General features: G+C 41.2%; 1 protein-coding gene across 1 annotated transcript in view; it reads right to left on the bottom strand.

Moving 5' to 3' along the window:
- Positions 1-14,366, bottom strand: part of syn3 (synapsin III) — a 131,534-nt gene that overhangs the window by 80,550 nt on the left and 36,618 nt on the right. Inside the window, exon 4 of the mRNA XM_085251704.1 lies at positions 7,431-7,522. Coding sequence (XP_085107830.1) covers positions 7,431-7,522 — 92 coding nt within the window. The remainder of the gene's footprint in view (positions 1-7,430; positions 7,523-14,366) is intronic.

Below are 14,366 nucleotides of genomic sequence, written 5' to 3'. Positions count from 1 at the left end.
GTACATACTTATAGCAGATTCATAACAGACCTTCATACCGTGTACATTGTAACATACCCATAATAGACCCATATTTTGTACCCTCATATCTATAACAGACCCATTTCTGTAATATATCTATATATCTATGTTATTGCTAATATATATTTTGTAATATATCTATATTATGGCTAAAGCACTTCTAGATGGATGCAAACTGCATTTCGTTGCCTTGTACTTGTGACGTGCAATGACAATAAAGTTGAATTCTATTCTATTCTATTCTCATTCCATGCTACAGAGGTAGCACCTCATTTAGGAATAAAGTCCTCGGTTTGTTTTGACTGGTCCTTCTGTTTGGAGCTACCTGGCTCTGCATCATCTTCACTGGCCATGCTGGTATTCTCTGTGCCTGCATCCACGTGGTTACTATAACCGCCATTTATAGTTACTTCATGTTTTTATTTGAGGTAATTTGTTTGATGCATCTTCTGAAATTTGGTGTTTGAGAACAATGCATGTCATTTCAGTTTATTTTGAAAAATCTCAACACGATCTTCAGCTTTATTGTGAAAGGTTTATGTGGAAAATAAAGAAGCGGACAGCGGAGCCACACGCTGGGTTTACCGTCGTTGTTGCTAACGACAACACATAAAAACATTCGCTTGTCCAGCTGTAGTGTAATAAATAATAAATACATAAAAGAGAAATAGGGAACTTCAAGAAATGAATATAGCTGCTACAGTGACCATCAAACCATGAAAACATATTGCCGTAAACAGTTTATTTTGCAACACCACGAAACAAACGAAAGGGTATAATATGAAACGATAGATGTTTTCATATCCGATATATGTCGTTATATCGAACAGCCCTAACCCACTCCTTTATAAACACAGACAGATTGGTTGCAACATGTTGCCAATCTGCACCCACGAGGACAGCTCAGTTATAGTGCTACATTAAAGCGAGGTTGCTGAGCACCTGTGTCTTTTTGCAGCTAACATCACTAAGTATGGAGGAACTTCTGAATTGCTCTTTCTAATCTACGAGGTTCTGGTTGGACTCTGAATGTCGCTGCTATTCTGTCCATACAACTGCTGCTTTTGTCTGGCGCTAAGTGGGTTAATAATACTCACCATTTCATCATCTACTAAATGTATTTGCTGAACTTTATGTAAAAGGGCATTTGGAGTGGTTCACTTGTGAGATCTAGTGTTACTGTAAGTATCAGTGTCCTCGAGGGTATAATAATGTGTGCAGAAGTATTAATTAGATCCTCCAAGACTAGTAAAATATTTTTTTATAAAACTGTGATCCTCGCCACGATGACGGTTCAGTGTTGCATTACAGAGAACACGCCAACGCTTCTCAGTCCTCCACGTCCACTCTAATTGTACATTTATATTTTAAGCATCTGGCTCCAGCCCCAAACTACTTCCAGTGAGTGCAACAGTAAAACAAGCTCAATAAAATACTCAACCGCCAGCAGTTAACGTCCCCATAGCCCAATATTAATCACCACTAATGAATCATCTGCCTTTATTAACCACAGTCAGAGCTCTGTGAAGATGGCAGAGGAGAGGAACACTGCTCCCTGGCTTATCAAACTTTGGCTGCCGCGACCAGTGTTCCCACTTTGAGCCGAGCAGCCTGGCTGGAGGTTTTGGCAGCAGAGAGCAGAGAAGCCAAAGGGCTGACTACAGCAGAGCAGCAGGGAATAAAATGCCAGAACTACTGTACCTTGTGGTGTGTCACTCTGCTCTACTGTAGGCTGTACAGCTTGTGCCACGTTGCACGTTTTTCCTTTGCTGTCCATGCACAAATGCCAAGTTAGGCGAGGGTTCAAAGAACAAGAGAAATAAGGATAAAAAATAATGGAAGATAAATAAGTACAAAAATAAGTAAAGGAAGACGAGTGTGGTTTGCAAATGTTGATGTAGATGGAGCTTAATGTGCAAAATGAAGTTAGTGTGCAAAGTGTCTGATGTGCAAATTGCAGTTGAGGTAGGTCAGCTGTTCAGGAGTCTGACAGCAGGGGGGAAGAAGGAGCTGTTGAGTCGGGACGTTCTGGGTTTCACACTCCACACACACTCTGGAGGGCAGAAGTGTGAACAGTCCGTGTTGGGGGTGTGTGGGGTCTTTGAGGATGGAGGCGACGCTCCTCTGGACTCTGCGATGGTAGATGCTCTGCAGAGAGGGCAGCTGTGTGGTGTTCAGTGTCCAGGTGAGGTCCTCGCTGATGTGGATGCCCAGGTACCTAAAGCTGCTCACCCTCTCCACCTCACACTCCTGGACAAACAGCGGCTGGTGAGGCCTCTTCTTCTTCCTCATGTCCACAATCATCTCCTTTGTTTTATCAGTGTTGAGGGTTGTTGTCCTCACACCGTGACACCAGACCGGCATTCTTAACATTTCCTATGTTTAGGCAGGAAGTCCATAAAGCACCAAGACTAATCACGTGCATTTGTTGGACACTAAGGTTCAGTCGGCTAAATCACCAGGTTGGCGTCATCGCTTTCTTGCCAAATCTTGATCTTGGTTAAGGATCTTGTCAAAGCCAATGTGCATCTTATCCTGCTTTGCTTGTGCAGTGGCAAAAGTGTCGTGGAAAGTCTAAATAAACAGATTTTGAATCGCTTATGAAAATCTAACAGGGTGAAGATTTTCCATTCTTGCATTTACATGAGGATATGGAAAATTGAGATTTAATTCCCCAACTTCAAAGGTGCCTTTAGCTCCTTTTGTGATGTCACATTACACGGCATGTTATCATTTGCAGGTTTTTAATTGGCTAACATTTCTTCACAGTGTGCGTTATAGCGCCACCTGTCGCTCTGCCATGAACTTGAAATCACTTGAGATCATTTCTTGAGTTTTCGTGTTTCAAATCAAACTTGGAAAAATCCACATTTAAAAAAATACCCGTGTAAGTGTGGAAATAAGAAGCCTAAGAATCCCATTTGGCAGCAACAACTGCTGTCCTTGGATAACAGCAGGTCCTATAGCCAAGTGTGGCGTGCTGGAGTGAATGTGGTGCATACATAAGTAGACACATTGTGTTTTTATGTGTATCTAATGATAAGAATGAGGCTGGATTTTTGCAATAGCTACATTTATGCTTTCAGGCTTTAGGCCTAGTTCACATTTGTGTTGCCTTTTACAGCGAGCATCAGCTGAGACAACACTGCACTCAGTCAGCAGCAACCCACAAACCAGCTGCTGCAATCAGCAACCGTGCAAGAGCTACGAGACGCAGCTCTCCCAAAGAAAAGATCGCTATCCAAGAAGATGGGCATAAAACAAAGGTAAGACAGCTCCACAACAACCTCACACAAAAAGACGAGGTCCACGAAAAACCAACACCTCGGGTGAAAGCACACACTGACCTCGTCCACCGCGAGAAAAGAAGTAGAATGGAACGACGCCTGTGCTGCTCTTCAAGATAACGTTGCTCGTCAGGAGGAATCCTGCATAACCAAAGTCCAAAAGGAGGAGAAGGAGAGAAACATTCTCTCTGAGAATTTCTGGATGAAGGGAATCAGTGAGATGGAAAAGCAAGAGAGGCAGAAAAAGACACAAAACTCTTCATCAGCAGGATCCAACAGCTTCAGGTGCGCAGCCTGAGCTGATCGTTTGATTTCACGATAATGTTCTGTTGGATCCCAAAAGCGGTTTCAGAATGTTTCAAACTTTAATGCAGAATCCTTAGTGATTTTTTTTTGTCAAACAGCTTGCACTTTAGAAAAGGAGCAGGAAGGAGAGGAGGAGAAGAAAGGAAGAGAAAGACTTGGGGGAGATGGAGGGAAGAGGAAAATGCAGAGGAAAGACAATGAAAGAGGGAGGAGGCACAGAGGAGTGTGGAGAAAGCAACTTTGATTCCTACAGTTTCCCCTCTCCACCTTCCTCCATCTGTCCCCTAACTCATCCCTCTCAGAAACTGCCTCTATCCTCCAGCACCAGCTCTCCCATTGCTCCACCACATCCAGAACACTGTGTGAAGGATTCAGGAGACAGCAAACCAGAATCCTACATCTCCTCCATTTTATCCCCATCACACCTTGATCCTTTATCCCCCAACCCTTTTTCCTTACACAATACCCTTTACCCTCCCTCCGTCCCTCCATTTTGCTTCACTGTTTCACTGTAAACAGTTATAAACAGCTGTAAATAACTCAATAAAATGTAATCGATTACATCTAAATCTACAGTGTTTTACTACTAGCTTGTTTTAGAGTCAACAAATGAATATGGATGGATGAGGTCATATGAACAAAAAGTGTGTGTTCATCACTCATGTTAAGATTTAAAATGCATCTCAGCACTGATATTTACTGCATTCCCAGTTGAAAGTATAAAGACAGTTGAAAGATTACATGACTGCCCTGCTAATCTCTAATCATACTCACCAGATGACAAACATTTTGTTTTCAGATACAGTCTCTTTTCCATGAAATATAACTAATATAACCACACTTCAAATAGTAAACTATCAAATCAAACTTGAATCTCTTAAGAGATAAAAACAGATTAAAGAGCTGAAGAGCAAAATAAATCCATGTGTGAACTGATTAATATCTTTTATTTTCATGCACATGGATATATCAGGTCAGATTTGCCTTGTTATACCACATAAGCCCAACATGTAAAGTCCATCTTCTACAGCTTAGAGCGGACTGTGCAAAAACCTTGGGCTGTCCCTCTTTTTTCTATTTTGCAAAATGGGAAACAGGTGCAGAAATGTATTGAAATATGCACAAATCCACAGATTTGTACAATTCTAACAAGCTTGAAAGTCAATATTCGGCACCACATTTGGCTTGTCAAATTTTGTATCACAGCCTGGACTCTCTTAGGCTAGCTTTCTTTTTGTTTCTTTAAATCTTCTTTAAAGGCTTCAGGAATAGTTCTTCAGACTTCTTGAGGGTCATTCAAAGCTCTTCTTTGGAGTTTGCTCCGTTTTCGGTCAACACGATCCCACACTGCATTAATAATATTGAGGTCCCGGCTCTGGGGAGACGGGTCCTTGACTGATTCTGTTCCTCTGTGTCTTTTTCTATCCAGGTATGATTTTTCTGCACGGGCAGTGTGTTTAGAGCCATTATCATGCCACTGCCAATCACTCTTTCCTTAGTAAATCGACTTCCGTGGTGGATAGTACTTTCCTGCATTCATAATTGACAAAATTTCCAACACCACTCGCTGATATACAGCACCAAGCCATAACACAGCCTTCTCCGTATCTTAGTTTCCCTGTCAAGAAGTCATTCCTTAAGAATGGCTTCTTGAGTTACAAGAATAAGATTCAGAATAATAAATGATAAGCTAAGCCCAAATAATCTGGCAGTGAATGTCAGTGTTTGTGAGCGAGTAACACCATCTGTAACCAATTTGGCTTCTCCACCATTACAGCAACATCATGAAAAATATTCAACCCCCACAATAACCTCAGTGTCAACTCTGACAACAGGTGGCATTGTAACAGCAGCACCATTCGCCTTCTCGGTCGGCAGTTATTCTCACTTGATTTGTAACATGGTCAGACTTCTTCCCATAACTCCCCATACGCAAAAATATTTCGAGAGGAAAATTAATTTAATGAGATAACAAACATAGATGGTAACGCTGCTAATTAAAAATAAAACATCGATATTGTGTGTATAATACGCACATGTAATTGTTCTTTTTGGATGATTTTGCACAGTTTAGGTTACATTTAAGGATTCTCTTTTATTTTTAACACCGTACAGTTATTGCTACTATTTTATTTCATTTTTAAATTTTCTATAGCTACAGTATCACAACGATAGTTATTATTAATATCATTTTTGTTATTACTATCATTTTGTTTTGTCTCCTCCGAATCCCATTTTGCTCCACTGCTGCTAAATATTAGCTGGATGTTAGCAGCTAATAGGAAGTACCTACGCTTTGGTTTGTTTTGCTTAGGATTGGAAACAGTGCAGTCCAACTGCTGAAAGGTCCATTGGAAAAGTAACATTTTTAACTACCATCTAAAGTGCACTGCTTGGGTTCAGACCACTTCATTGGTTGTTCCAATGATTGCCTAAGAAAGACAAATGATTAGCCAATTAGTGCCATCCAAGCTAAAACCCAGGAAGAGTAATAACTGAAATTACTGGTACCCCCTCAGGTACCACTGCTGGTACCTATCTCAAAAGCCTAGGTGACTTCCTTCTGGAGTTATCGCAGTTACCACACTTATAGGAAACTTGACCTCTGACCTTGACCTTGAGGTCACTAAGATTCTGAGAGTTTTAGTACACACCTATTATGTCAACTTGAAAGTTCCACATTGCTTTGTTCTGAAGTTATTGCATTTTCAAAACGATGTGTCCGCATTGCCCGCCTACCCGCCAGGGAAACAAGGATACACTATCAGGCTTTTACAGCTAAGGCGTAAAACGGAAGAACAATAAGTAGACAGAGGTGTAATATCAACATGGCAATCATAGAACCGCCTACATGAGCAAAATATCTTAACTTAAAATTAAGTTGGATTTATCCTTGTATATGGGTCTCTAGAGGTTAGTTAAGACTAAGACTAAATCCTGTCCCATGTGGAAATGGTTTAGACTGGAGGCAACGTTATCTCACAGCATACATTTCATTTATGAAATTAATCATAATCCAGACCGACTCTTTTAGGAGCCCATTCTTGTGATTCTTGGAACAGGGTCAATAAAACAACAAAAATGGCCTTGACATCGAACAAAAACGTTTGGTCAAGAGCCATTCGTTGATCATTGTGTGCAAGTTTTCCTAAAATGTAACCAGTACTACAGGAAGAGAAGCCCTTCTTGCGAGCTAAAGAATGAAAAGTTTGCTAATATTTTCATTTTCGACCCAACTGCTCAGTACGTCACTAAAAACACCAAAGACGTGACTTGTGTGGAGTCCAAGCTTGTCACCATCATCAGCCCACAACAGCTGTACTGAAAGGTTTCATGAAGTAAAAGCAACATGAGGTCTACATGTTATTTAGAAACATTTATGCAAAAAACTAGTACAAGTAGATTAATAGCAACCGTCAGTTTTGCCCGAGTTCTAATTCGGTCACTTAGCTACAACTCCTGTGGGTTTAACGTGCATTTGCAGGGTGGAAAAACCTCACGGTGACGCTGTGAGAGCCAGAGATAAAAGAAAGCTCAAACGCACATGAAAACTGTGACCAAAGTGAAAAGATTAAACAGTTTTCCACTGTCACACAGATTTTCCTGCAAGGATAAAAATTAGTAAGCAAGCCGTTTTTAGTTTTTTCAAAGGCTAAATCGCATTAAAGCATTGATTTTATAGAGTCTCACTCATGCCGGGGGAAACACAGAGCCATGCTTAACAGCACTGAGAGAAAAGAAGTGTGCAGGCTCACTGTGGCACAGTATATATTGGATGGCCCAGTGCCTCAAACGACTTCCCTTCGAGTGTCTTACCTGATCACTTTGGTGCCACCTTTATTGACCTGCATGTCCACCATACATCCCGAGTTAACGTAGGAAGCCAAGTTGATCTCTGAGAACTCTGCCTAGGAGTAACGAAGACAAGGCATGTCAAGATCATACAGCGACATGCACAAACATAGAGCATTTCACAGTCCCTTTGAATCAGTGTCTGCAAGCTGGAAGAAATGTGGACACTGCGTTAGACTGCATTCAAATTTGACTTTATGTTGTTTGTGAAAAGTACCAAAAATCAACAAGATAGTGCTACAACACACTCTTTCACCTCCATTTTACATTTCTGCACTCTCATGGAAATGAGCAAAATACAGAGTGACAAAGTGAGCTGGTGAGAGAAGGCTAATTGAGTTATTCCCAGTCAGTGGCCTCCTGGACAGTGAGGGCCTTGTGAAAGGCCGTAGCCTGGCTACCTAATGACTCAGTCAAACTTCCAGAAATACTCAGAACGAAAGGCGACAGTTGACTTCTGGGAATGGACTTTGTGCACGATTGGGAGGGATGATTCAAATGTCCTTGTACTGATTGTCACAACAGCCCATAAATCTATTCATGTTTACTGCTTTGGACCAAATTTCAGAGTAGAGTAAGAGTAATTCTATCAGATTGATAACCAAGTTACTGCAAAGGATTTCTCAAGGTTTCCTAAAAAAAATGAGCAAAATAGTAAGAAACTTTGTTGCAGCTAGACAGCAATGAGGAAATAGGAAATTACTCCAGTGTGTGCCAGAATACCATAACATCATTAATGGGTGTGCGCATACTTCTGACTGCACCATTCAGTGATGCTGGTCAGAGGTACATCAGACCTTCCTTTCCCCAAACAAGCTCCAACCATTAGAGAATGATCTCAGCACATATGCAGGCAAAGAAAAGCTCATAAAGAAACTCTTTGTAGACCAGAACTTACACAAAACCCAGGCAAACCTGCTAAAATGGGAAAACAACATCATATGTGCCTTTTGGATTAGAGCGTGGAGGTCACGTTCAGCATCATGCTCAGGTTTAGAAATCAATCAGGTCCAAATTTGTTTTTGCTAATATCTTATGTTTAAGGTGAAGCACGTCTAATAACCAACAGAAAAGGCTACACTTCAGAGGAGACGGGCTCCTAGAGTTGCAAATAATCAAAACCAGAAATTTTGAAAGCTGTAAAAAACTATATTTTATCATCTTCCTTCTTTTGTGGGAGTAAAAAGAAACGTGAGCTATACGTATAGCATAATACTGAAAGTAAATACTGAAATTAAAACTGCACAAAGGAAAAAGTTCCTTACTCAGTGGCTCTGGCCCTACTGTGCCTCTGATTCGCCCATCGCTCCTAAATCAATCTATTATCCTTCCTTGTGGGTGATTTATCAACCTAACCTTCTCAATACATCCCAGTAAGAGGGACTGTAGGACAGGCAAGGACTTCATAAAACTTTCAAATTAAAAGTCATGTGGCAAATGAACACTGATTTGTCTCAGTTTTATTGTCTTGTTTTGGAAGAGAAATTACCGAGGTCCAGACCTTGGTGACCTAATATCTGTGGTGGGGTCAGAATTTGGCATAAACAACATGAAAGCATGCCTTGTTTGCTCAGTCAACAGCTCAGGCTGCTGGTGGTGTAATGGTGTGGGAAATATTTTCTTGGCACACTTTGGGCCTCTTCCTACCAAGTCGGAATCGTTTCAATGCCGCTGCTTATCTCAGTATTTTTGCTAATCATGCCATTCCCTCTATGACCACAGTATATCCATCTTCTGACTGCTGCTTAAAGCAGGACAACGCACCAGGTCACGATGCTCAGAACATCCTAAAGTGGTTTTATGAACACGACAAAGAGTTCAAAATAATAATTGTACTCAAATAACCATCACAGTCATCAGATCTCAATCCAATAGAGCAACCGTGAGTGGAACAGTAGATTTGAATCATGGGTGTGCAACAACTGTGTGATGGTATCATGTCCATATGGAGCAGCATCTCTGAAGGATGTTTCCAGCATCTTATTGAATCTCTGCCAACCCAAAAGTGGATCCAACCCAGTTTCTACTAAAGTTACTGCTGAGTGTATATCTACCTCTAACCATTAAACGAATGGTTATGAAGTTATGCTTAGACCTTTACTGTCAACTGTGGCACTCACCCATATGGCAAACTCCAGGACTTAAAATTCAACCACAAATTGTGGTTCAGCTCCACTTGGGCCTCATGTTCTCCCCAAGAATTCCCATATCCTCTAATTAAATAGTAAATGGACTAGTTCTTATGTAGTTTTTCTACTCTACGTGATCACTCGAAGCAAAGCACTCTGAGTGCACGACATGCTTCATTCATCCAATTCTCCGATGAATGCCTCAGAGTATCTTGAGGCATTGCCATTCAGTATCTCACCCAAAGACACTTTGGCAAACAAACTGGAACAGCCAGAGACCAAAACACCAAACTTCCAGTACGTAGATAACTTTCTCTACCTCCTGAGCAAGTTTGTCAAAAAAATAAATTTCTGTTCTTTGCTAGCCAACATTAATACCTCTTTGTGTCGTGAATTACTCATGCTAACTAGGATTAGCTAAAAATTCTCCAGCTGTACCTTCTTGTACAAATACATCATATCCACTTAAAAAACACAACACACATTTACAGTCATTGGTGCCCCTACAGCTACTGTAGTCAGTTATAACGAGTTGAATTGCATTATACAGCAGAAACAATATGTCTGCGTAATATAACCAAAGCTACACCCTAAATATGCAGCTCCAGCCTGTTTGTCAGACCTCATTCCTCACTCTGAACATGCTCTCTGCTTTCCCTCAGAGGAGAGTCTGTCAAGCTGTGTCACTGTAAACTTCCATCTGCCGCAGGTACAGAACGCCCCTGGAGGGACACTAAACAGCAGTCGGTTGACCTCAGACACGAAACGCTGCCGTTTGGTAGTCGTCACATCAGTTTCAAGTATGAGACATGACACTCATGTAGTGGATTAAATGGGCCCTAAACAAGTAGCCTGCTCTCTGTGGAAAAGCAAAAAGTCAATCTGAAGTGACGTGGTCGACTCTCGAGCGCCACATTTCACAGGAAACACGGCTGCATTTCCTGGTGTGCTAATCCCAAGCCAGCTGTGGCTTGGCTGTGGCTCGGTGAGCAAAAATGAAATAATAACCAAGCGACCATTTCATAACCATTTCACAAAAGTGTCAAACGGAGAGCCAAGCGTTTGTTTGGTTCTCAGCTCTGCTTTAACTGCTGCATGATTACGCCACGAGGACGAGATACTGAAAACACTGCTTTTGGCTGGAGAGCCGGACCCAAAAAGCATATCAAAATGTAGCACACCTAATGGGCTACATCTGAAGCCTCTGTCAGTGCGCCCCAGGGTGGCTGTGGCTACAATGTAGCTGCCATCACCAGTGTGTGAATGTGTGTGTGAATGGGTGGATGACTGGTTGTGTAAAGCGCTTTGGGGTCCTTAGGGACTAGTAAAGCACTATACAAATACAGGCCATTTACCATTTGAAGATACTATTATTATTATTCTGAAAAAGAAAATTCTTCTTATTTTTACAATTCAAATGTTTCCCAAGGACACTCATGGGGTGAAAAACACCTTCCCACAGTGATATCTGGCCTTTGGAATAAATCCCAGAACACATGTACAGCACATGGCTAATGACATATGGCATTCAGCTAATCAAATACGTTTATGACTCGAGGGCTGACGGTCTAAATCATGGACTTGTTAGATGCAAGAAACCCTTTGCAGCTGGTCTGACAGATCTGCATTAAGGTATGTCACAGTTCACAGCTTGGAGAAAGTTGTAGTTAACTGCAAGAATGGTCAGCAGACCATTTTTTTTCTTTATTCACAGTGTCACTGGTAGACTGCTTTTATTCTACCAGTGTAGAACTCTTACAAAATCCCAAATTCATTACACATTACAGAAACACAATTGGGCATTTAGCACCTAAGACATTCCCCCTTAGGTGTTGGCAGACAACAGTACAGATAAAAAAAAAAAGTCAATATCAGATTTAGTTTACAATTCTAACAAGCTTGATCACACACTGCCTACATAATGTTAAGGTTCGGGCTCTGGGGTGGCCAGTCCATGACTGGTAGTGTCCCATTATGTCTTTTTCTATCCGGGTTTGCTTTTACTGGACTGGAACTAGATTTGGAATCACTGTCAGACCGAAACGTGACGCTATTACCAATCAGTTGCTTTCCAGAGCAGTATTTTCCTGCATTCATTCTTCCATCACTTTTGATAAGATCATCACTGGATGAATTCAGCCAAAAACCACGACAGCCTCCACTGTGTTTTGATGGTTATACCTTTCTCTTACATATTAAAGCTGATTTTAACCAAAAAAAATGTAAAATGTGGATTCATCACTCATTTTCAGTCCAGTATTTGCGTAATTTAATAAACAAATAAGCTTGCATTGCTAGTTAAGCAAATTGGTATCTGGACATCCTCAAGCTGTGTTTTTCATCTGAGGCTTTGCCAAACTTTATTGAGACTCACACGGGCTTTCATCTACATAAAAAGGACTATTATCAGGATAGGATAGCTCTGTGGCCCATGTAAACCTTGTATGGGGGAGTAAACTTCCTTTAAAAAGAATTTGCTGAGTAACAAAACTGTTCAGGTTTTTTTGGGTGGGGTTGGAGGGGCAAGAGCAAGAGGGAGGGAAAAAAAGAAACACCCACCTCTTTTAATTTATTGTTTTGCACTCTCAGAGGAAGAGCAGGGGGCGAATAAATACCATAATCTTATTTCAGGGACAACGAGGCGCCACTCTTGCTCACTGTGCCTGAAGGACATGTATTTGGCTCTGGTGCTTTTCTCAGCTCCCCTCTTACTGATACCCATTCCCAAAAGAAACATCTGTGTGCTTTGCAGCACATGCCGTGCCAAGAAAGGCTCCTAAATGCACAACACACCCAAATGCACACTGACTGCGTGACACTCCCATGCACATGTACGCACTAATGCACCGTGCTGCTTCTAAACAAATCCCATCCCAAACACCAGGGCCTACAGTGGCTTGTGTGGCGACCTGATAAAACCAGAGAGTGGGCAACATTTTGGCAAGCTTCAAGAATTACACACCATCTCCAATTGGCTGGTTACATTTAAAAGGAGTGCTAACAGCCAGTGTCACTGGGTAGTAATGGATAAAGAAGCTGGTACAGGGCACAGGCCCAGAAGCCAGGGCAGGAGGCTTTTCACAGTGCCATGGTTACCATCACGGTACCACATTCAGACACTTGTCTTGGAACAGCTCTTGCCCTGGGAAAGGAAAACAGGAAGTGATACACAGGACAACTGCCTCCAGAACTGATTCTTCTCATCTGTTGACCTGCATCCAGGCTGAATTAAGAATGGTGTGCAGTCATACTGCTATAGCAGAAACACAGTTTGGGAGAAAGTTGATTTACGATTAAGTTTAACTATGGCTCAAAGCTGAGAACAACAAATCTTGCTTACTTAAGCTTGTTTGAATTTCTGCACTTTCAGTTTCATTGTCATTCCCTCTACTCACAGCTACTTTCATCACAGTCATCCAAACTTGTGATCTTTTCTTCTTTTTAGCACACAGCTAACGTCTAACTGGCCTTTGAATCAGATACAGCCTCTTCCTGACTGATAAAGTCTCATACTAGGCAAACACTGCTGTGGTGAAAGGCAACAAGGAGTATTTATTTGTGCGCTCTGTCAACTTATGCCAAGTTACATTAACCCATGGATACTGTTTACAGTAAACACCATCTGACAGCAGCTCATCTGGAATCTTTGTTGGTATTTTTAGATCCGGACTAAGGAAGGTTATTAACTTTCACGTGGGTAAAGGTGCCTTTTGCTTGGTCCTGAATCAAAAACAACTTAAACAGACCAGCCACGTTACACCTAAATCTTTGATTTGCAAAAATGTCCAGAACGACAATTTTTTTTTTCTTGAAGGTAAAAACATTTGATAATTTTTTACATAAAATATTTCATGATTTCCAGTTTTGACTGAAGGAGCAAACCAGAGATTAGTTGAAGTATTAAAGCTGAAATTGTCTGAATTTATTTGAAGTGTAACACGTGCAATGGAAATTTTGGGTCTTTAAGTTCGCAAGTCTCCAGGACAAACTGAACTGTCATCTTAAGCGTAAGCGGTGAAGTCTCAGTAACTGTCACGGTACTTGGTCACAGACCCAATGCTTTGTGTTTTTTGGTGAACTGATAGTTCTGATTATCATTATGATTTATGGTTTTCTGCTTATGTTACATCGTCAGTCCTTGGATTGTGGTTTCTGTTTTGTATCATCTCTGTGCTTCAGGTTTCTATGTTTCCACGTCTTAGTGTCTAGTCTGCATCTTGGTGCTTTGTCTCAGTTTCCTGTTTTACTTTGGTAGTCCTGGTCCCATGTTTATGGTTTCAGTTCTGCTTCCCAGCGTCTCGTCATGAGTGCATTATCCCAGCTGTGTTTCCCTCTTGTCTCCCATTCCCTGATTATGCCAGCATGTATTTAAGCCCTGTGTTTTTCCCACGTGTCCTCCGTGTTAGCTGTGTGTTCCTCAGTCGTCATGTTTTGTCAGGTTATGTCATGAACTCCCAGTTGAGGTCATCCTTCCCAGTTTGGATTTTGGTTTTGTTTCTAGTGCTCATGTATTGTGTTTCTAAGTTCGTTTTTTGCCAGTGAATAAAAACTGCCTCTCACTACCCCTAGCTCCAATTGTGTGATTTCTTTTCACCTCAAAATAGATGTTTTTCTGCTCCAAACTGCTTCTTTTATTGCTTTACATCTCTGGTTTCAATGGGGGAAAACCTTGACAAACTGACACCTAGTTTAAAAACAACTCTAAATAGAAAACGTTACATAAATATAGCAGTTTTATTAATCCCACATTATCTGGCATGTGATGCGCTGT

Source organism: Mchenga conophoros, linkage group LG17 (genome assembly GCF_057382185.1).
Source record: "Mchenga conophoros isolate Kocher_MC1m ecotype Shallow Benthic linkage group LG17, M_conophoros_male_GT1.1, whole genome shotgun sequence".
Taxonomy (NCBI): Eukaryota; Metazoa; Chordata; class Actinopteri; order Cichliformes; family Cichlidae; genus Mchenga; species Mchenga conophoros.
The sequence above is the reverse complement of the archived record's forward strand: the minus strand, read 5'-3'. Positions and strand labels throughout refer to the sequence as shown.